The 17953-nt window shown below is 49.7% G+C and overlaps 2 protein-coding genes across 2 annotated transcripts in view; both read right to left on the bottom strand.

Moving 5' to 3' along the window:
• RBM44 (RNA binding motif protein 44) overlaps positions 1-11168 on the bottom strand; it is a 38332-nt gene extending 27164 nt beyond the window's left edge. The window contains exons 1-2 of the mRNA XM_056108352.1: positions 10929-11168; positions 5725-5791 (exon numbers count right to left, since the gene is read on the bottom strand). Of these exons, the coding sequence (XP_055964327.1) occupies positions 5725-5791; positions 10929-11168 (307 nt within the window). The remainder of the gene's footprint in view (positions 1-5724; positions 5792-10928) is intronic.
• Positions 11169-16791: 5623 nt separating this feature from the next.
• LRRFIP1 (LRR binding FLII interacting protein 1) overlaps positions 16792-17953 on the bottom strand; it is a 76007-nt gene continuing 74845 nt past the window's right edge. The window contains exon 23 of the mRNA XM_056108317.1: positions 16792-17600. Within this exon, the coding sequence (XP_055964292.1) occupies positions 17490-17600 (111 nt within the window). The 3' untranslated portion in view covers positions 16792-17489. The remainder of the gene's footprint in view (positions 17601-17953) is intronic.

Raw genomic sequence — 17953 nt, 5'->3', positions numbered from 1 at the left:
GCAATGTTATCATGGATATGGGGACAGAGGGAGCCTCATCCACTGCTGCTGGGCAATGTCTACTGGTTCAGCCCCTTTGGAAAATAATATGGATCCTTTCCAAAGAACAGAAATTAGGCTCCATATGATTCAGCTCTGACTCTGAATCTCTGGAGCCCGAGCCCTCTCGCTTCTGACTCCCCTCCCCAGCTCACAATCTTAGTTTATATAGCAATCACAAAGGTGGTGACACAAAGGTGGGTTGAATATTGACAAATCAACAATGAGAGGTAAAACCACTCCTCCAGGAGATTAACTCAAGGATAAAATCTCATCTAAAGAGACTACTCCAGATTACTAGGAGATCCGCTCAAGGGTGGGATCCTAACAAGGGTGTGTTCTTTCCTCAGCTAGTAATCTACTTAAATAGTTGTAGTAAATCTACTTCTAATATTTCTAGCAATGTCATTCTGTGTGAGCACAGTAAGAGATATAAGCATCTCATTATACATTCTGCAGTCCTCAGGCCAGGTTAGTCTTCCTAGCCCTAACAGGGTCCTAGTCTCGTTGTTACTTACTTTGGATCATGCCAGCATTTGTCCATGATCATGCCCTCAACTTATAGTTGAGTATCGTGGCGCTTTGGCCTGCCCCATTTTGATGCCAGGGTAGCTCACAGCTTGCCCTGGGTCCATTCAGTCCCTCGTCGGGACCCTGCTTTTGGGGTGCCAGGAACTAAGGGCAACCGAGTCAAGAAAGCAGATGCCCAGGAGTAAATATTATTCGGAGTCAATCAACTCCCAAGTTACAAAGCATAATATTAACTATCTTCCTGTGTCCACACAGAAAGAATATTGCTTACAATACAAGTTCAGTGTCCTTAGATGGGCGTGACCTGATAAACCTAAGCTACCTGAGGAAGGACAAAACAGTGTTATCCTACAGTACTGGACCATTGTATGACTGAAACCCAATTATGAACAGCTTTGTAATGATCTATCTCATGAATATTCAATTAAAAAATTTAAAAAGTAATGTGGAATTATGGAATCACCCTGCCTTTTCTGCTGGGGGGGGGGGTTGAGTGAACCCTCCCACCAGGACCACCCACCAGGGGATATACATGCAAAACAGGGAAGTAAACTTGGGGCTCACAGCCTCCAGGGCTTCCCTCTTCCTGAGCTCCTCCTAGACCCCCCCCATGGCTCTATGCAGATGTCCCCTGGAAGGGCCCAGGAGAACCCAGTGGGCAGAAAACTCAGGCTCTGCATGCAGGACCCCTAAGTTTCATCCCCCTGAGAGCCATCAGGAGTGGCCCCTGAGTGCCATGGGTTGTGGTCCCAAAGACAGAAATTTTCTTATTTTGATTTTTGCCTGGACTGTGCATTATTTATGGAAAAAAACCCAACCTGTGTCTTTTTTTTTTTTTGAGGGAGGTGGGGTGTGTTACACCTGGCAATGCTCAGGGCCCTGTGCTCAAGGATCACTCCTGGCAGAGCTTGGGGGACCATAGGTGGTGCCAGGATCAAACCCGAATCTGCCCCGTACAAGGCAAAGTGCCTTCCCCTGTGTCCCCTGGCTCTGGCCCTGTGGTAAGCTCTGTTTGGGTTTAATTTAGATATGTCCTGACATTGAACCAGGGACCTTTAGATCTTCAGTCTAACGCTCTCCCAACTCAGCTATTTTGGTGACAGCAATAGTACAGCAGGTAGGGTGTTTGCCTTGCACGAGGTCAACCCGGGTTTGATTTTTCCGCCCCTCTCGGAGAGCCCGGCAAGCTATCAAGTATCCAGCCCACATGGCAGAGCCTGGCAAGCTCCCTGTGATGTATTCGATATGCCAAACACAGTAACAATGAGTCTCACAATGGAGACGTTACTGGTACTCACTCGAGCAAATAGATGAACAACAGGAGGACAGTGCTCATGTGGAGTTCATGACCTATTCAATAAACTTAATCAGTGGCTGAATAAATAGCAGTATTCCGACACTGAAGAACAGTATTGGAAACCAATGCATAAACGGAAAATTGAAAAAAAAAAGACATCAGAAAGCCTCCTATCATTTCTCTTCACTCACTGCAAGAACAGGTTGTCCCTAGCAGATGGAAGAGCCCTTACAAAAACTCATCCGTGCTAATCTCTAATTAAGGACTTCTGGCTTCTAGAACTTGTGCATTCACAAGTGTGTGTATGTGAGATCACAAAGTCTATATGATTTTGCTATGATATATGATTGCTCCAGATGACTAAGAGAGCAGACATAATTCTAGCAGTGAGGTGTTTACTATTTATCTGGCTGTTTTTCCATTTGGGAGATATGGACGCTTTCTTGTGGCAGCCTCACCACGGGGGAAACAAGAAGAGGAAATCTGAGTTCATACTCCAATACCATACTTAAGGCTCTCAAGGGTCCTAAGAAAAGCAAGGATATAATATAGTTTAAGAGGTTAAGGGTTATATTGACAGGCAAGTAAATATTTGAGATGGTTCACTCCCCTGTAGAAACTTTAAGTGTTTTTGAAACAAAATAGGTATTTTTGAAGCAAAATCATTTTACTGAAATTTACTTAGAGAAATGTAAGGGAGGAGAGAGACACAGGCTTCTCCAGAAGGGGGAAAAGCCCAAAACAGACATTTTTAAAGGAAAAAAATAGCATGTCAGCAGTGTCAAAGAAGACTGCATGTTCAGGAAAGCGTAAGCCAATTCCCTGGAGTGAAACAGCACAATGGCAATGATAGGAGCTGATAGGATAGGAGAACAGAAAAGCTATCTTAAATTGTGATCCCAGAGACGAGTCCTTTAGGTATACGGACAATCAAACTCCAACAAAGGAGCGAGGAATATGATTGCAGAGCAAAAAAAGCTTCTCCAACAAATGGTGATGAACAAACTTGTCAGTCCCATGTGAAAATATGAACTTTGACTCCTGTTTCACACCATGTACAAAAGTCAATTCAAAAGGAATTAGACTTCGGTGTCAGTTCTGAATTCAAAAATCCCCTCATACATTATTTTGAACAAAAAAAACATAGGGAGAGCCCTTCATGATACGGATTCTAGAGGCAACTTCAATCACTCAATGTCACTGCCCAAGAAAATAGATAGATAAAAAATAAAGTGGGACAACATCAAATTAAGAAGCTTCTACACTGCAAAAGAAATAATGGGCAAAATAAAAAGTCCGTCTCACACCGGGAGAAAATGCTTCCACAGAATTCATCTGATTAAGGATTGATATCCAAGATATATAAGGCCTGGTAGAGCTTTACAAGAAAAACACACCAACCCCATTCAAAAATGACAAGAAGAGATAACAGAAACTTCCTCAAAGAAGACACACAGATGGGCAGTAGTTACAAAAGAAAATGCTCTGCTTCACTTATAGGCAGATAAAGCAAATCAAAATGACAATGGGATATACGACCTCTTACCACTCAGACTGGCACACATTATAAAAAGAACAAAACCAGCTAGTGCTAGTGTTGGTGTAGGGAAAAAGAAGGCAGGGAGGTAGACCGATTCAACCATTTTGGAACACTACACACACTTTCTTCTGTACGATCCAGCAATCCCACATTTTGGTATGTCTCCCAAGAGTCCAAAGTTATATTCTGAAAAGATATTTGAGCTATGTTCATTGTAGCACTGTTCACAATAGACAGAATAAGGTAAGAAACTGCTACATATGGTCCCTGGCTGAGACTTCCGGCTGACCATGGGAAGGGGTAGGCTGGCAGCTGCACTCATACACCAACAGCTGCCACCTTGCCTGCGGCCAGACTTCACTGCCTCACAAGTGAGCTCCAGGGACACCAAACTGCCAAAATGTCAGGTACACTGGTTTTTCTTTTTTGGGGGGGCTGTAAACTCTGAGTCTTCTCGGAGTGGCAGTGGCTGACCTCCCCCGACCCTCACTTCCGAAAGCCCTGGCAACAACATCCATGTTGCACTGCCTCTGCCATGTAATTATGCCCCTCTATTGGCCCCGCTCCAGAGACTCATGAGTAAATCTCAAAAGAGATCAACTAGCTGCAAAAAATTTCTCAGAAGGGAAGACCTCTGGAGGTGGGCAGGCCAAGTCCCCGCCCCCCGAAGCCTCAATGTCCACACTCATACCCTAAAGCCACTGCCTATGTCTCTGGCCAGACTCGATCACCTCAGGACTGAGCCTCACAAAGAAATTTGCCTGCCAAAAATTCGGATACACAGGTCTCTATGGTTGAAAACCCCAGATTGTCTTGATGTCTGGAGGGGCTACCTCCCTGTACTTCTGGAAGACCCAGCAACCACACCCACAAACATGGCTCTCCAGTGTCATGCAAGCTCCCCTACCAGCCTCGTTCCAGAGGCTCACAAATAAATCTCAAAAGAGATCCAATAGCCACAGAATTTCCCAGACATAGTCCAGATGAAAATTTAACTCCAGCTGCACTGCCCAGGTAAAAATCCTAGATTTCCTGGAGTGCAGGACATCTCCAAGTTTTACAACAATGAGAATTTAGTAGCACACCAGATTAGATGGGTCATGACGCAGAAGCCAAAAAATCTTGATTAGCAAAAACATTACAGAGAGTTAACTAGTAATAACATCTTAGTGATCCCTCAGACCAGGACTTAACGTCCCCATGAAGAGATACAACAATTTTCATCTAAGGAAGCAGTTTTTGATCATTCTGTTGACCATTTGGTAACATGCAATTGAAAACAAGAAAACAAATGTCTGTGGGCTTGTTACAGGGGCAGGCTTGAGGGGTTGTTGGGAAAATGAAGATAATGGTGGAGAAAAGGTGACAGTGATGGGCAGGTTGATGTTGAAATATTGAATGTCTGTAATAATCCATTATAAACAACTTTATAAACCACTGTGTTTATGAAATGAAGTGTGGGGATAAAGGATGGGGTAAGAAACTGGTATACACACACATAGCACTATCACTCAGCTATAAGCAGACAGAATCCTGTAATTTGCTACTATACGTGTATGGATGGGACTGGAGCAATAGCACAGCGGGTAGGGCGTTTGCCTTGCATGCAGCCAACATGGCCGACCCGAGTCTGATTCCTCCGCCCCTCTCGGAGAGCCTGTCAAGTTCCTGAGAGCATCTCGCCGGCACGGCAGAGCCTGGCAAGCTACCCATGATGTATTCCATACGCCAAACACAGTAACAACAAAGTCTCCAATGGAGACGCTACTGGGCCCGCTTGAGCAAACCGATGAACAACAGGAGGACCGTGACTTCAAGTGTAGGATGGCTCTGAAGAGTATCATGCTGAGTGAAGCCAGAGGAGAGGGATAGGTGCAGAATGATCTCTCTCTTATATGGGACATAAAGAAATACTGTATGGGAATACCATGTGGCCAAAGGCAACAGATTCTGAAAACCAAGCTTACCACTGTGGGGGAACAAGGAGCAAAGTAGGTTGAAGGGGTAAGGGTCACTTGAGTGGAGGGTGTGGTGTTGAGACACTTTGCATGATACACGATCATTAACTATCATAAATCTTAGCCCTAAAATAAAAAAGGAAAGGTTTTATAGCGAGGAAGACTTTTGTTGAATCCAACTGGAGTCCTGGGAGAAGTCTCTCCCTTTCAAAACAAAACAAAATCCTAAAATGAAACATATGGAATCTTATCATTTTACTGGTAAGGAGGGTTACAGAGTACCAACACTGGAGGGGAACTATTGCCCAATTACGTTTACTGCCTTTCTCCACCGTAATAAAACTGACGCGCGTTCTCACATTTCTGGAGAGTTCCTCCATTACTGTGGTTCCCTTTACTAGAATCCATCTCCACCACTGCAGCGCCCTACAGTGTTCAAGAATGTATTCTAGAAGAGGCATAAATATTGAACTATTATTAGATTTGAACACTATTTTAAGAACCACTAGAAAAACAAGAACTTGATAAACTGAAAGTCATTTTGTTTATCAAAGAACCAATAAACAATGACTGGCAGAATATTTAAATAATTTTAAAAATGAATTGACAGTTATACTAAAGGATACTGTTTAAACAGACAAGACACATTATTTCAAAATTTCCAAGGACCATTGTGGAAAAAAAACTCAAGCTCAATACATTAGATTTCCAAAATAAACAAAAATATTAAAGTCTACAATGTGACTTTGAAACCTGGAACAGAAAGTTCTCCAAAACAAACTGCAAATTAAAAATCAATGACAAGGGGCTGGAGCAATAGCACAGCAGGTAAGGCGTTTGCCTTGCATGCAGCCAACCCGGGTTTGATTCCCAGCATCCCATATGGTCCCCTGAGCACGGCCAGGGGTAATTCCTGAGTGCAGAGCCAGGAGTAACCCCTGTGCATCGCCAGGTGTGACCCCCCAAAAATCAATGACACAACATAGCTGTACAACAGAACATATGTGTACACACACACACACACACACACACGGAGTTTTGCTCAGGGCTGGTGGGGCTTTGGAGGACCAATAAACAACATGATTGACAGAACAGATAATTTAAAAATGTGGTGCAGGGGCTTGAGCCTGGGTCGGGGCAAGCAATGCAAGCATACTGCTGGCTGTACTATCACTCCAGATCTCTAATGGAATGTTTCAGCAATAAACTATTGGAGGTACATCTTCATGAACTGATCACAAAAACATTCTTGCATTTTGGTGAAAGAAGACAGACAAAATAGATCAGATGTTTTACAATTTCATTTAAACAAAATGTATAGGAAAAGGAAACTACAGGGACAGAGAAGAGAGAGCCTGGTTGGGGCATGCAAGGAGTTAACAGTAAACAAGCAAAGGAAATGGGTCAAAGTGTTCCAAAGCTGCTTTCTGATATGCGCTAATACCATCTGAAATGAGTAAAACATGCACCAGGAAAGCTATTCAGGTACCAAATGGTCCTCTGCACATCTCTGGATGTGTAGCCCAGAGGCCCCCACCACTTTGTATTTTATTTTTTTTGCTTTTTGGGTCAAACCTGGAAATGCACAGGGGTTACTCTTAGCTTTTCACTCAGGAATTACTCCTGGTAGTGCTTGGGGGATCAGATGGGATGCTGAAAATTGAACCCGGGTTAGCCGTGAGCAAGGCAAAGACCCTATCCGCTGTACTATCACTCTAGCCCCCAGTACTTCTGGAGTGGCCATGGAATCCTGCACACCAGGCCCTTCCACTGATCTACTGGCCACATCGGCCAATCACTGGGAAGCCGCCCCCCAAATAAAGGACAGGTAAAGAGAACAATGAACTAAACAAAAAAAATTAAAATTACTGAAACTTACACCCCCTTACTTAAACTTATACAAGGAAAAGGGAAAAAAAAGCCCACCTCTCACTGTTGCTGCACTCACCCACTAGTCCTGCTCTACTAAATCTCCAAGGAGATGCAAGCCAAGCAATTAAAATCAATGGGACACTGGTCTCTTGTCTGAAAACTCTGGGACAGTCCCAGAGCTGGACTCATAAGCTACAGCTGCAGGCACTCCAAGAGGTAGCACTCCACTGCTTCACTAACAACCTCTGCAGACACCAAACTGTGAAAAATTTCAGGCACTCCAACGACACAGCTGCTCTGATGTCAAGTTCTTAGTCTAGACTATAGATCCTTAAGTCTCTGGGTTCCATGGCTGCATAACACCTCAACATTCCACAAAACTAAATTCCAGTAGGAGCACACCAAATGAGATGGGTAAGTAACATGGAATCCAACTAAACTCAACAAACAAAAATAATACAGAAGGCTCAAGCAGCAACGAACAGCTCAGGAAATGCTAAAGGTGTAACAACCTTGTGGTGGGATACAATTTCCACAAAAATTTTCTTCTTCTGAAGTTATTTTTGATAATTCGAGTAGCTATTCAGTCATAACTGTCACTGTCCTCCCATTGTTCATCAATTTGCTTGAGCAGGCCCAGTAACGTCTCCATTGGAGACTTTGTTGTTACTGTGTTTGGCATATCCAGCCCTCAGTCATAACAAGCAATATAAATCATTATTTTTTTATTTTAATGTGGGCTGGAGCAATAGCACAGCACGTAGGGCATTTGCCTTGCACGCAGTCAACATGGCGGACCCAAGTTCGAGTCGTCTGCCCCTCTCGGAGAGCCCGGCAAGCTACCGAGAGTATCTCGCCCGCACGGCAGAGCCTGGCAAGCTCCCCGTGACGTATTCGATATGCCAGACACAGTCACAACAAGTCTCACGATGGAGACGTTACTGGGCCCGCTCGAGCAAATTGATGAACAATGGGAGGACCGTGATGTGATGATGTGAGGTACTGATATGGGGACAGGCTTAAGGGGTGGTTGGGAAAATTGGAGATAATGATGGTAGGTAGGTGCAATGGCGGTGGAACTGGTGTTGGTGTATTGAATGTCTCTAAGAAATCGTCATGAATAACTTTGTAAACCAGTTTATATAAGGCTTAAGGGGGAAAAAAAACATTGATAGCCCCAAGGAGCAATATCTACATCACTGTCCTCCTATTATACATGGATTTGCTGGAGCGGGCCCAGTAACGTCTCCATCGTGAGACTCGTTGTTACTGTGTTTGGGATATCAAATACGACACGAGGAGCTTGCCAGGCTCTCTGAGAGGGGCGGAGAAATCGAACCCAGGTCGGCCATGTTGGCCGCTTGCAAGGCAAGCACCCGACCTACTGCACCATTGCTCCAGCCCAACGTCTACGTGAGCAATATATATTTATACAGAAATTACAACAAACTGAAGTATATAGATTTTACTCATAAATAATAAAGCCACTATTTAAGACTGGAACATTTCAAATTAAAAAAAAAACATTTCCAAAATGTGAGGGGCTGGAGAGCGAGAGTCCAGTGGGCAGGGTGCTTGCCTTGCATGAAGCTGACCTGGCTTCAATCCCAGGTCCCCCAAACACTTTTTTTTTTGGCTTTTTGGGTAACATCCTGTGATGCAGTGGCTACCCTGGCACTGTACTCAGGGTTACTCCTGACAGTGCGCGGGGGACCATACGGGATGCAGGGACTGAATCTACCTGGGCTGGCCTCGAGCGAGGCGAATACCCCACCTGCTGTCCTATCGCTCCAGCTCCCCCCACCCAGCGCTTTCAGGAGTCATCTCTGAGCCCGAAGCCAGAGTAAGCCCCGAGTACCATGAAGTACGGTTCCCCGAAACAGAAAAAGGCAAGAAAACCCTTTACATTAAAATTTTTTTCTATTCAAGCACTGTGATTTACAAAGTTATTCACATTCGAGTTCAGACACTGTACACTGCTGACCAACCCCACCGCTAGTGTCGACTTCCCTTCACCAGTGTGCAGGGCCTCCCTCCCACATCCCCCTTCCTTCCCCACCTGCCCTCTGCAGGCACCTAAGTTCGATCTTTTGGTTTCAGTGTTGTTGACCCTGCGGTTCGATATCTGGCCCTAGGCTCCCTTAACACCACCTTTGTACCTAACGCCCGAACCTGGCCCCCTCTGCGGCTCATCTGCCTCTTCTCCCCTCCCCTCCCCCGTCCCTTCTCCTCCAGATACTCCCGCCAAGGTTGATCTGGGCAGCCCCTCCTCCAGTTTTTCTAAATGTGACTATCAGCCACCTCACCCTGTGTTTATCCTCCTTCTTCCGAAAAGCCTTGACATTTTTGCAAATCTTTCATCTGTCTTAAACGGGATTGTCATTCATGGCTGGCTCTGCATTTTATTTATTTTTATTAGTGAGACATCATGAGGTACATGGCTCTGCATTTTAAATCTTCATCCAATGTGCTCAAGCCTCACTTTATTTTTTTCTTTAAATTTTTATTAGTGAGACACCATGAGGTACAGTTACAAATTTTTGTGCTTGGGTTTCAATTATACAATGACCAAGTACCCATCCATCCACCAGTGCCCATTTCCCACCACCACGATCCCAGTATCCCCACCCCCCCCCCCCCCGCAGGGCATTCCCTTTTGTTCTCTCTCTCCTATTGGGTGTTTCAAGCCTCACTGTAAAATGAATAGACCACCCAAAGTTAAAAACCGACAAAGGAAAAATAGCACAGCCCAGATAAATGCCAATTACAGATCCGGCACCGGCTGATGACCGAAAATAGATAAAAAATAATACCACACAACTCCACACACACACACACACACACACAAGACTTATTTTGGGGGACGGGGCGGATTTGGGCCACACTCACTCAATGATGAGCAGGGCTTACTCCAGGAGGTCCCGGTTTTTTCCCCCCCTTTGGAAACTAACGGAAGGACTTGAATAAACGTCTTCTCCAAGGAAAATATACAAACACACGGAAAGAAATGACATTATTCACCAGGGGAATAAAGAATAAAAAGCGGGGCGGGAGCAATCGCACAGCGGGGAGGGCGTTGGCCTTGCACGCGGCCGACCCGGGTTCGATTCCCGGCATCCCACAGGGTCGCCCGAGCACCGCCAGGGGTAATTCCTGAGGGCAGAGCCAGGAGGGACCCCTGAGCATCGCCGGGTGGGACCCAAAAAGCAAAAAGAAAAAAAAAAAGGATAAAAGGCACAACCGAGGTAGCCTCCCACAAGGGCGTGTCTTTCAGGGGACAGAGAGATCGAGACGCTGAGACGGTCGCTCACGGCCGGCGACGACGCGAAACGTTGGAGCCACGCGGCTCACCCCCGGGAGAGACCCCAGACACCGGGTCCGCCCCCGTCACTCCGCGTTGTCCGTCCGTCCCCCACCATCACTTTCCCTTCCGTGCCCTTTAGCTTTGGGCCACTCCGGGCAGCGCTCAGGGGCCGCTCGGGGCTGGGGGTCGCCCCCTGAGCGAGACCCCCACACACCGGGCCCGCGGCCCCCAACTCTCATCCCTGACCCAGCCCCCTCCTTGTCTCCTGACTGGCCCGGGAGCCCCCCGCAGCCGCTCCACGACCCCCGGCTCCGGCTGCACCCTCAGCGCGCCCCCCACCCCGGTCGGGGGGCTCCGTGCCCCCTCTCCCCCCGCCCGCCGCCTCACCGAGCCTCGGACCCGCAGCCGGCGCCGCCGTCGGGGGAGCGAGACCGGGAGGTTCTGGAACGCCAGTTCCCGGCCCCGCCGCCCCGGGAAGCCTCCGCGACCCTCCCTCAGGGCCGCCTCCCCCCGGCCCGCACCCGCACCCGCACCCGCGGCCGTCACACCTGAGTCGAGCTGCTGCTGCTGCTGCTGTCCCCGCCCCCGCCCCCGCCCGCGTCCCCGTCGCCGCCACACGCGAGGCATCAGGTCGCTGCCGCCGCCTCAGCGAAACTGGAACACCACACCACGCGCAGCCGCGGTGCCTGCCGGGTAGAGCAACGGCCGCCCCCGGCCCGCCCCCGACAGGCGGGGCCCGCCGCCATTGGCGAATGCGAACGACGCGGCGCCGTGATTGGCCCGCTGTTTGGGCGCCAAGGCGGCGGGCCTCACGTGGTAAACGATGCAACGCTGTGATTGGCCCGCTGTTTGGGCGCCTAGGCGGGTCTCACGTGGTGAACGATGCCGTGCTGTGATTGGCCCACAGTTTGGGCGCCAAGGCAGCTCTCACGTGACAAACGACGCCACGCTGTGATTGGCCCGCTGTTTGGGCGCCAAGGCGGGTCTCACGTGGTGAACGATACCGTGCCGTGATTGGCCCACAGTTTGGGCGCCAAGGCAGGTCTCACGTGGCAAACGACGCCGTGCTGTGATTGGCCCGCTGTTTGTGCGCCAAGGCGGGTCTCACGTGGTGAACGATGCCGTGCCGTGATTGGCCCGTTGTTTGAGCGCCAAGGCCTCACGTGGCAAACGACGCCGCACTATGATTGGCCCGCTGTTTGGGCGCCAAGGCGGCGGACCTCACGTGGTAAATGATGCGACGCTGTGATTGGCCCGCTGTTTGTGCGCCAAGGCGGGTCTCACGTGGTGAACGATGCCGTGCCGTGATTGTCCCACAGTTTGGGCGCCAAGGCAGCTCTCACGTGGCAAACGACGCCGCGCTGTGATTGGCCCGCTGTTTGTGCGCCAAGGCGGGTCTCACGTGGTGAACGATGCCGTGCCGTGATTGGCCCGTTGTTTGAGCGCCAAGGCCTCACGTGGCAAACGACGCCGCACTGTGATTGGCCCGCTGTTTGGGCGCCAAGCGATGCCGTGCCGTGATTGGCCCGCTATTTGGGTGTCAAGGCGGGCCTCACGAGGTGAACGATGCCGTGCCGTGATTGGCCCGTTGTTTGAGCACCAAGGCCTCACGTGGCAAACGACGCTGCACTGTGATTGGCCCGCTGTTTGGGCGCCAAGGCGGGCCTCACGTGGTGAACGATGCCGTGCCGTGATTGGCCCGTTGTTTGAGCGCCAAGGCCTCACGTGGCAAACGACGCCGCACTGTGATTGGCCCGCTGTTTGGGTGCCAAGCGATGCCGTGCCGTGATTGGCCCGCTGTTTGGGCGCCAAGGCGGGCCTCACGAGGTGAACGATGCCGTGCCGTGATTGGCCCGTTGTTTGAGCGCCAAGGCCTCACGTGGCAAACGACGCTGCACTGTGATTGGCCCGCTGTTTGGGCGCCAAGGCGGGCCTCACGTGGCGCCTGGCCCACCGCCTCCTGCGACCGGAACAGCCGGGGACGTGGCCGCAGGATGTGGCATGGGGAGCCGCGCTGCCCGCTGACCGCCCCGCCACCAGGGGAAGGCTGCGCTGCCCGCTGCCCAGCCTCGCCGCCGGACTTGCCTTCGGGCCCGGCCGCCCTCGGGGAATTGGCGAGAGCGCCAGGATGGACGGGGGCGCCCCCAAACCCAGCGATCAGAACGGACACTGGGGGCTGCGGGCAGAGTCAGGGGCACTGGCCACCCTCCGCATTCTAACCCTCGGCCGGGTGCGCGCCCTTGACCCCCACGCTGCCCCAACCCGGGCTGACCCCGGCTTGATCCCGGACACCCCAGGAGCGAGCCCTGAGCCGGGAGGCCCCCAAAGCAACGAGAGACTTAAATTAGCATTTCTTTCACTGTGGAATTTTTTTTTCATTGAATTTTGAGTTTTTCACTGGATTGTATTAAAATTGTTTTGTCTTGATTTCGGAGTTTCTTGCCTGTCCAGCCCGCATGGTCTGTTTGGAGCCCTTAGTGCTCATGGTGTGAAATGGCATAGAAACAAGCCATCAAAGTTTTTAAGAATTTTGTTAAGCCACCGATTTTCCATAGGATTAAAAAAAGCCCTCTTTAAAATTATATCTCAGGGACTGGAGTGATAGCACAGCGGGCAGAGCGTTTGCCTTGCACGCGGTTGACCCGGGTTCAATTCCCAGCATTCCCATAGGGTCCCTCGAGCATGGCCAGGAGTAATTCCTGAGTGCATGAACCAGGAGTAACCTCTGTGCGTCGCTGGGTGTGACACAAAAAGAAAAAAATTATATCTCAGGGGCCGGAGAGATAGCACAGTAGGTAGGGCATTTTCCTTCCACACGGCCGACCAGGGTTTGATCCCTGGCATCCCATATGGTCCCCCAAGCACCACCAGTTGTAATTCCTGAGTGCAAAGCCAGGAATAACCCCTGAGAATCATTGGGTGTGACCCAAAAAGAAAAAAAGAAAAAAAATTATATCCCAGTTCAACTTAATTCAAAAATTTAAAGTGGTTTTTCTTTTTTTCTTTTAGTTTTAAACGAGTCCTTTATTATGAGATAGACAATACAATTAAAGCTTTGGGTACATATTATTTCAATGAATTTCCAAACTTGAAATGTCAATTCGTGGCATAATAAAATAACCTTGAATTATGGATATTTAAAAATCTTTTACATCTGGAGTCAGAGAGATATACAGTGGGCAGGGCGCTTGCCTTGCATGTAGCTGACCCAAGTTTGATCCCTGGCACTATATATGGTCCCTTAATCCCTGCCAGGAGTGACTCCTGAGTGCAGAGCCAGGAATAAAGCCTGAACACCACTGGGTGTGGTCCCCAAACCATTTTTTTTTTAAATAATCCAGTTTCATCAATGTGGGTGCAATCATTAAAGAAAAGTTATTTTGGGGAATTTGATGATTGAAAAACTCTGAGGGGATGGGATGGGGGGGTGGGGGGTGGGAGGGATACTGGAATCAGTGGTGGTGGAGAATGGGCACTGGTGGAGGGATGGGTACTCGATCATTGTATAACTGAAACCCAAGCACAAAAATTTGTAAGTCTACAACTGTACCTCATGGTGTTTCACTAATAAAAAAAAAAAAACTCTGAGGGCAGCCCTTCAAGGTGAGCACCAGTAATTCCCAATGACTCTTGGACCGCAGGGTTGGTGACTCACTGCAGGGCCCCAAGAATGCAGTGGCAGGACTTGGTGGTGCTTTGGGTGCCTCCAGGTCTGTGCCCGGTGATGCATTACCAGGGGTGGAACCAGAGGGTCATCCACATGTGAGGCATGGACTTAACCTCTGTAATACCTCACGGGGCCTGTGAAAAACTTTATATTTAGAACAACCCAGTTATGTAAGTGTGCCTTTCAGCTGTACATTTTACAAAATAGAAATAAATAGCAAATATGGAGAAAATTTAGCATTAGAATTGAAATATACTATATATATGAAATATATACTAGATTTAAAAAATTACTGTGAAAAAATGTGAGACTAACCTCCCACAGTAAGTGAAAACATTTTCTGGGGTGTCGGCATTTTAGATAAGGTGGGTTAAATAAGATCATTGTAATAAATTTCGCCTGCTTCTTAAATAGAGCTCCAAGGAGATTTTAGATGACGCATGTTGCCCAGTTATGTTTCTTCTGGACACGGCCGCTGCAGATGTTCCAGTGCCTCAGCTTTTTCATAGTTTTTCAGTTTAAATGTAACCTACTCCATGCAGCCTCCCATCCTGCCCCCTTCCTGACCACACTCACCAGCCCCTTTCCCGCCAGTACCAGCTTCTCTTTCACAGTCCTCACCAACTATTTTCAGGCTTATTGCCTGAAATGCTTCCCACTGGAACAGAACTGCTGGTTCCCTGCTCCTAGAATGCCCAGTCTGGGACCATTGACTGACAGTAAAGCCCAGAGAGTCTCGTCTTCTGGACAGTTTGCCGAGCCAGGCAGAAACCCACGTTCGTGACTTCTCAGTGTACATTTGCCAGAGGCTGGCTGAAATGGTGGGGGAGACAGCTTGGGGGTCAGGTCTGTGCACTTGCCAGGCGCGAGGCCCCAGGTTCAATCCCAGCATTGCATGTCCTGTGTGTAGTCCTGGAGGCCCCAAACTCTGCTGGTGGTGGCAGTGGCCCTGAGCAGACCACACTGCTGGACTTGAGCCTTGAGCCTTTTGGCCTGGTTGGTATCACTGGGAGGGATGGGGCCTCCTGAGCACTGCTGGGGAGACAATGACTCCCGGAGGGCCGAGCCACACTCGGTCTGTTTGCACTTACCCTCTGGGCAGGCTGCTCCCCACGAGAGGCCAAGGAACAGGGGACCCCAGGGTTCCGGCCTGCTCTTGCTTCTTTCAATATTCTAATTCAGGTTAGGGCCATGGTCAACAGGGGGGCCCAGTGGGCAGAGGCAAGACCAGCTGCCTGTCCTGCTGAGTTCCAGGTGTGGAAAAACGGGTCCAACGCCTACCTTTCCATAGAGGATGAGTGGACAAGTACCAGTTCCAGCCTGCACTGTCCCATCTGCTCTGCCAGCCCCCTGGCCCCAACCCCTCCCATAAGGACTGAATCCCCTTTTGTCCTTTTCATGAGACTCTCCCTCATTTCGGGTGTGTTAGGGACTCCTTGTCCTGAGCATTAGTTCCCGGTTATGGGTTGAGTGTCTATGAGGTCACGCAGGCAGATCACCGCAGGGTGTCTGTTCCCAGTCACGGCCTGATGGAGAGAAGCAATTCCGAGAACATCAAATGCTGAACGTAGGGGAAGCAGAGTTGCCAAGTTAGGAACTTCGGAAAGCGGCTAACCTAACACTCGTTCTGATGGGTAGACAGGCTGTGCCGTACTCCTAAGTGCGGGCGCACTTGGGGTCAGTGCCGGGAGGTTTGTGATGAGTTGGCAGCACTGCAGCCGGCTGACCTAGGGGCGGCCCCTGTGGGCACTCAGGAGGGAGACTGGCTGTGACATAGCCATGAATCTCTCATTCCTGCTGAGAACCCTCCTGGTGCGTCCTGGATCTGGACGGTACAGGGCCGAAGCGCGTCACTTCCAGGTGCTGGAGGGAATGTCCCCTTAATCCTAAACGCCCAACTCATGACCTGCACGGCAATCCCCGGCATCCAGACTGGCTCTGGGCGACTCTAGGGGTCTGTGGTCGCTGATATGTACCAGCCTTCGCAGAATCACAACCTACGTCATGAGGATCTGGGACCAGCAGGGCGCCAGACATTCCTACTCCGCTGCGGCCTCTCTCCCAGCTTCCAGAGTTCTCCCTGCATTCTGAGACCAGACTCTTAGAAGCACACGCTCCTTTTTCTGTTGGTTTATTTTTGTTTGGGGGTCACACCCAGTGATGCTCAGGGCTGACTCCCGGCTGAGATTAGGAATCACTCCTGGAAGCGCTCAGGGGACCACGTGGGATGCCAGGGATCAAACTCTGGGCAGTCAGGTGCAAGGGAGGCGCCCTACCTGCTGTCTTGCATGTGCTTCCAGCCCCACGCACACTATTCCTATCAACCAGGAATAGAGCTCGAGAAACCAACGGGAAAGAAAAAGGAATCTGTTTAATTGCATTTAAAAAGTGACTCTTAAAGAGCCGTGAATATAATCTCAGGGCTAGGATGAAAGAGACGTTACTGGGGCCTGCTCGAGGCAATCGACGATTAACAGGATAATGAAAAAAAATGAAAAAAAAAAAAGTGACTCAACGTATAGAACAAATGGAATGAAATCAGCTAGAGAGCTCCCGCGGTGGGAGAAAAACAAGAACACGTAGTTAAAGTCTTTCAACATTTCATCTTTAATTTTTTTCTCAATACATTCATTAAAAGAAGTTAACAACTTCAATTCCAAAGATAAAGATTAAATAATGCAAATGAAAAGCTGTCATCTTCAGTGAAGCTATTGCCTAATTACCCTGAAAAAAAGGTGTTCTTAGGACTGAACGGATGTAAAAATCCCTTAGAAAAGCTTTGTTGGTCGCCTGTAAAGAGTCTTCGTAAGGCCACTTTTACGTGCAGACCGTCCATTCCTAGTGAGTTTTGCTTGGTGATGGCTTGTGGTTCCAGTGCTTTGTGTGTGAGAAGCACAGACTAAGATACTACTGAAGTCGCCCAAACTGTAGCTTCGGCCGTGAAAAGAAGTCCCCACACTGTCACATATCCCCTTAATTTTCAGCAAGACACAGGAAAAGAAAACCCCAGTCCCTCCTTCCTCGACTCTGCTCGCCCGGTCCCCGGCCTGGAGGCTGCCGTGCCGTTGGGCCCAGTGTGCTTCTGACAGCCCCGCGGGCTCGGGGTGGGCCCCGCAGGCAGAGGTCTCTGGGGGCTGCCGGGGCTCCCGCGGGTGAGCCAGCTCGGGTAGTGGTCACGGAGCAGCGGAGGGCTCACGGGGCGTCGTCTGGGAAGCGGGGTGCAGCGGCGCCCCAGACGCAACAGACCAGCTCTCAGTCACCGCTCGGGTGCCAGCGCCGGGCTACTGCTGGGACAGGAGCGCGCTCCGGTTGGCTTTCATCTTCTCCAGACGCTTCACCAAGTGCCCGTTGCTCACCTCGAGTTCCTCCGTCTTGTCCAGTGCTGAGCGGAGCTGGAAGCAGAGGGACAGCGGTGAACTCGGGACAACGGTGCTGCCGAGAGTCCGGGCAGGCCCACCGGAAATCAGCTATACTCTGACCCGCCAGGTCCTGAAGACGTGGACACGTACATGCCTGTGTATGTGCCTGTATGTCTGCACATAGGACAGGGCTGGGGTGACAGCCCCAAGGCGGATGTACGAGGCTCTGAGTCCAACCCCAGGCACCACGGCATCACCCCCACACCTGGGACCAGGATGGCCCTCAGACTCCCGAGCACTGCTGGGAAGGTTGCACCCTCCAAAAGTCGAGTCTGGCCGCGTGAATCACTAGGGAAGTGAAACTCCTCTGAAACATCTAGGCTATA

Source organism: Sorex fumeus, unplaced genomic scaffold (assembly GCF_029834395.1).
Source record: "Sorex fumeus unplaced genomic scaffold, SorFum_2.1 ptg000207l, whole genome shotgun sequence".
Lineage (NCBI taxonomy): Eukaryota > Metazoa > Chordata > Mammalia > Eulipotyphla > Soricidae > Sorex > Sorex fumeus.
Note: the sequence above shows the minus strand (reverse complement) of the source record. Positions and strands in the feature narration are given on the sequence as shown.